Genomic DNA, 6,000 nt, shown 5'->3' on the forward strand with positions numbered 1-6,000 from the left:
GGCCCCATTACTTGAATGTAAGGTCGTGAAACTCTAAAGGATGTCCCTCGTCGTCCGACAACCAATACGATTTGTTTTGAATGTTAGACAAAGTGAACGGGATGTTGTCGGAAACGCATTTTTGTAAAAGGACTCCCATACAGGTCTTTGGCTACCAGACTGGTAGTTATTACGAAAAGGACGGTAAGCAACGCGATACCGGCCATAGCTCTAATGGATCGAAGCATTCCGATGGCGATGGTGCGAAGACCCGATATGATGGAAATTATCTTCAGAATTATAATGGCTTTCGGCGATCTTATTCCGTTCAGATATTCGTTCCGATAGTCGAAGACGTTCGAGCCGAACGTAACGGTAGTCATTACCACCATAATAAAATCGAACCATCTTTACGGAGATCTCAAATAAGTAAAATTTCCTATCACAAATCCGCGAGCGATGCAATACAGCATTACTTCGAGAATATAAATGGAGACAAATAAATAATCCAAATTGTAATCGGACTTGTGCGCCAATAAAATGCGATTAAAAATAACAGGTACGATGATGAATCTATCGAAAAACTTGTGAGTGACGATATAGCGGGCGATTCTTCTAATCCAGTTGGTGGGTCCAAACAGATACGGCGATTTCTCTCTGTAATCTTTCCCGAATTTTATGGGAGATGGTGCAGAATGTCCCCGTGGTCGAGTATGGCTCCTCTCGCCTCCCCGAGAGGAATCGTCACGTCTTTCGCGCTTTCACCGTCGTTTACTTCGCTAAATTCTTGTTTAGATGCGTCCATTTCTTTATTTTTTCCAAACTATTCGCATGAAAATGATAGCTTAGCCGTCGAATCCCAAATTATTCTAACCGAATTCGATTTGCATTCGAAATTTCGAAATACGCTTTAAGCGTTTCGTCGTCTGGAATTCCAAATATTCATTTTAACGTTTTAAAAAGTTATTAATTTTAAATATGTTTATTCTAATAATGTTACTTATCAAAACAACGTAATCTTAAGAATTTTATATAAAGCATTTTTCGGCTAATGTTACCTATGGTTCCAAGATGGCGGCTCGTCTGATTCCAGCGAGGAAAACAGTGGGACGCACGTTCTAACCTAACCTAACCTATTCTAATCATTTTGTTGCTAATAATTATGGTAATTTACTAAAATAGGTTAGGTTAGGTTAGAACAGTGTTTCTCAAAGTGTGCGATAACGCCCCCTTGTGGACGGTAAGTAAATTTAGGGGGCGCTGGAGGCAGGGTACTGAACGGTGACCGAAGGCAAAAGTCGGGGTCACTGACAGCCGTTCCCTTTTCTCTGTTAAACAGTTAAGAGGAAACATTGCGTTTAATGGTTTCCAGATGTCGAGAACAATGTACGGTAAGGGCACAAAGTGTGAGATTCATAGAAAAGTTTTCCTAAAGGCCGCCACACACGTTCAGGAAATCCTTTGAGGAATAACTGTGCAGGCCTGGCCTTGAGGAAATTCAGAATTTCCTGTCGCCCACATACGAGGAGGAAAATCTCTCAGTTAAATTGTTTTATTGCCCTGTAAACAAAAGCTCTCTCCCCGATTTTAAGTCGGTGTTGTCATTTTATTGCACTTAGAAGGGTTCGATTCGTGGAAACAGTGCACGTGTTCAAATCAAACTGCCACTTTGTATTCTTTCAATTTGTCGTTCGACATCCGTTTTGTTTCTCCTGTATAAATCTTTTTTACATTATCGCAAGTACAATTTAATCTCTCAGTTCGTCAGTCGACCATGGCATCTGATGACGACGTACTGGCTATTCTTGGGTGCTTATTGGCAACGAATTGCATTAAAACTCGCAAGAAAAAACATGTGCGTAGGAGTCTATGGTGTAAAGAGTGGCTTTAAAAAAAGAGGATCGTATTTCCATGTGATTGTTAAAAATTTAAGCTTACCTTAATAATTCGAAATACCACAACTTTGGTTTGTATATATCTTCAGTTCCTGCTCCTGATTTAATTGACGCTTTAATTTTTTTTAATTTCTTTTCTGTATGCGCTTCTGATGTTGTTTATTTTTTTTACAACGCTTTCTTTATTAGCGTTTGGCTCCATTTCTTTTAGTTTTTCAATTAAACGTAAATAAGCAGCTTCTTTCTTGCTTCTATCGTGGTACTCTTTATTTTTTACATGCCAAAGGCATGGTTCGCTCTCGTAAATTTTTAAAAATTCCTCCAAAAATTCACGGGACATTGTTCTCACTACTCAGCGGCCTCCCTCACAACTGAACCACACGACTCCACACACATTCCGGTCGGCCTGCGCAGTCCAAAACTGTGCAGGAAAATCAAATGGTTTATCGTTTCTACTCCGGTGAACTGTACAGGCTGCCGAAACTGTACAGTTTTCCCCCACACACGTTCAGGAATTCCTCAAGGCCAGGCCTGCACAGTTATTCCTCAAAGGATTTCCTTAACGTGTGTGGCGGCCTTAAGAATCTTTCCAATCCTTTCTCACACAAGAGAAAATGGGCAATATTCTAGATGTTTGTGAGAGGGCGGGCTCCCCAAAATTGTATATCTCCCTTGTGCGAGCAAAAAAATCAAAAGAACCATACCTCTATATGTGACCCTTCGCGAGACATACCGCGCATTCTTTTATTCAGCAGTGCGCTGAGCAGTTGCTACCGGAAGTGACGTTTTTGCTGCTGACGGTCGAAAACACTTTTGCTGGAGAGAAAGCTATCTCAAAATGGCCGATGTAAACGATGATTCTCTTACTGCTATATTTACGTGCGTTTGTTCAGTATTATTAGAAGAAAAGCCATTAAGTTCGATGTTTTTTATAAGAAAACGTAGAAATGATGATTTATTTGTGTCATTGGCGTTGACTGATTCTATTAACACTTTATGTATTTTTAAATAATTTAATGATGATAAGTCTACTTCAGAAGGCAAAATTTTATTCTCTCTCAAATATTGCAGTAAATTGCTAGAATCTGTAAATAAAAATTAGAAACAGTATTTCATAAACCAACTTTTAACGGTAGGTTTGACTTCATAAACAAAGACAATAATAATAGATTCTTATATTTCGTTTTGTTATTATACATTTCACATTTATTAAAAAGATACTTGAAGCAAAGGAGTTAAAAATCTGCTCATTTAATGTAGCAAAAAAACTGTTTATCGTTTGGTAATCGAAAAAGATACTTCTTCACGGAGGCGTCCATCTTGTAAGCAGTATTTTTAGCGTGGTCGAGAGGTGCTGCCAGTGCGCTGAAAGCGTAGCTTAAGCGCGCTGGCAGTAGGCTTAATAATTGAACACATGCGCTAAAAGCGCTGCAAGCGCGCTGAATAAAAGAATGCGCGGATAGCTCTCGAAAGATGCGCCTACGTCAGTTCCGGTCACGGGGCTTCGCGGACAAAAGGGTCGTGATCACGTGACGGATTTTTTTCGCTTTTTACATCTCTCGGTGTTTAAAAAAAACGCGCACCCCCTTTCCTAGCCCCCGCGCGCCTCCCCTCCTGTCCGCGCCGCCGCCGTCTCGCAAGCGGCCCGCGGGCCAAGTCTGCCGCCTGCAGTCGTCCGGAGTCGCCATCTGTTGCCTGTAAATACAAGTATCTACTATTATTACACCTTTTACCTGAGCCGAGACCGCTTTCGTAATAGGGATTCTGTGAACCCCCGGAAGGGAGTGAGTGTCCATGGCGTCTTTATCCGGACACACGGAGGCAGAATACACTATTTTACATCGGAGCCACCAGAAGATTACTCAAGGAAAGGCTGGCGGACGATCAGAGAAATATAAGAAGCGAACAACCATGCACAGCGTTGGCGACTTACGTCCTGGCAGATCCCCAAGAAGTCCAAGCTGAATGGGCCCAAGCAAGATTAATACAAACAGTTCGCAACATAAAGTACCTCCGTTATACAGAAGCTTGGCATATCTGCAAAGCAAGCCAGAAAGGACAATCTATCAACTTCAGAGAGGCTAGTAAAGTATCTGCAGCCTGGCGCTCAGGCGATATGTAAACTTCAGAAAAGCGGATAAACGGAAGCTTACTCATGGACAGAACCCGTAGTTATTGTCTCTGCACAGCTCCTCTCCTTTCCCTATGTTCTTTGCGCCGTTCGGCTTGCACCGTATTTTATTTTTAATGTCTCCAAGGGGCATATTACTTTTCATTGTCTGTTATTTATTTATTTTATTTTATTCTCATGTATTGTGTTATTTAATAAGTATCGATGTAGAGATGGCGCACGCAATTCTCTTTAGAATATTTTTTAAAAAACGTTCCAAACGCTTGTTCGTTACTGCAGATTTTCGTTGTGTTCGATTTTTTGGATATTTCCTGAAGAAGGTCGTTAAATACGACCGAAAACGTTCGTTTGTACCGAATAAACACGGCTGCAAATTTATAAGGTGTTGAGTGTGGTGTTTTAATAAGGTATGCAGTCTAAGATGAGTTATAATTTTATTAATGTTTTTATTATTGTTTATATTTTATATTTTACATGAAATGTTCCAACGGTTTTTAAAATTTGAAATATCTTGCGCATATACATTCGAACCTGCACGAGATAACATTCCAAAAGTAAAAATTGCTTGAAGATGACCTGTGGAACAGGTGGAAAACGTTTGCAGTATTAAATTAATAATCTCTCAGAGGTATAAGTTGTCTGAGTAGTGAAATTTTAAAACTCTGAGCATTTATTCAAGTATAGAAATGGCGTCACCGGCCACACTGTATAGGAATTATAGGAAGATAGCAGTTAAAATGATAAGAATGGATACTAAGTTGGAATTCTTGAAGGAGTGCAAATTAAATGGGGTGAACCCGATGTCAATATTTCGGATCAAACTGCCAGAAGAATGCAAATCAGTAAGAAGAAGAATACAAGAGATTTGCTTAAATAGGTCAGTCAGACACACCGAGAATGTAAAGTATAAAACTCTAAATAAAATTATTCAACTAGAGAATCAAATAAATGTACAAGACCGTAGTGTGCTTGTAGATATCAACGCGGGTGTTACCAAATTAACGGACAAACTACAGCATAAATTAAGAATGAAGTATAAGGAAAAATTTAGTTGGATATGTGCCAAGCAAATAAAGAAGATTACAAAGGACAAGCCAGTTCGGTATATATTATGGCACCAGATATCGATTCCACCGGATATTAAAAGCGTACTAGAAAAAGGCCCCAACTATGCCTTAGACAATACCAAGGACTGGAAAAACACCATGGCGGAAATTGAAAGAGGAATCAGAGGCATGGAAGAAGTGAACAAAGACTATTTTCGTTGGAAAACAACCCTTAAGAGCATGAACCAAAGACCGAGGCAAACAGAGGTGAAACAAATTAAGCGCACGAAACGGTGGTTGGCCGACAACAACTTAATATTGACACGAGCAGACAAAAGCAAACATTTAGTAATAATGGATAAGCAACATTATATCAACACACTGGAAGAATATATAAGAAATACAGAATGCGAAAGGGTGGATCAAAATATAATTGATAACCTAGACAGGAAGGTCAAAAAATTACAGAAATCACCAATCACCACAATACTTCCATTTCTCAAAGGAACAAGTATAACAGGCCCAAGTATACCGAGACTCTTCGGATTCGCTAAAACGCATAAAGATAAAAAGCAGATTAGACCAGTGGTTGAAAAGCACAAAGGACCAACTTACAAACTAGAAAAAGAACCTGCATAGATATCTGTCGGAGCACATTGAGAATAACCAATATCTCACAAAAAAACCCGTCGAACGTGGTTAACGAGCTTTGAAACATATCTTTAGTAGAAGAAGAAATTGCTTCAGTTATGGATTTCGAAAATCTATATCTATCAATTAAACTGGATGCATGTTTTCAAGCTTTGATGGACACCCTCAGCACGTTAGACCCAAGGGTAACAGCCTATCCTGAAGACATGAAACTACTGGCTGACCTAATATGTTACCATTCAGTTTTCGTTTTTGATGGCAAGATTTATAAGCAAAAGAAAGGTGTGTCCATGGGCAG

At 39.6% G+C, this 6,000-nt stretch overlaps 1 protein-coding gene across 1 annotated transcript; it reads left to right on the top strand.

The window, feature by feature from the left end:
• The first annotated feature begins 4,691 nt into the window (after nt 1-4,691).
• On the top strand, nt 4,692-5,690 carry LOC136980034 (uncharacterized). Its single transcript, XM_067276087.1, has one exon. The coding sequence runs from the start codon at nt 4,692-4,694 to the stop codon at nt 5,688-5,690; it is 999 nt and encodes a 332-aa protein (XP_067132188.1).
• The last annotated feature ends 310 nt before the right edge of the window (nt 5,691-6,000 follow it).

This window comes from Centruroides vittatus, unplaced genomic scaffold, assembly GCF_030686945.1.
Source record: "Centruroides vittatus isolate TY-2023 unplaced genomic scaffold, ASM3068694v2 contig_1159, whole genome shotgun sequence".
NCBI classification, from domain to species: domain Eukaryota; kingdom Metazoa; phylum Arthropoda; class Arachnida; order Scorpiones; family Buthidae; genus Centruroides; species Centruroides vittatus.

Coding starts and splice junctions, on each gene's coding strand:
- LOC136980034 (XM_067276087.1), top strand. CDS start 4,692: ATGGCGTCACCGGCCACACTGTATAGGAATTATAGGAAGATAGCAGTT.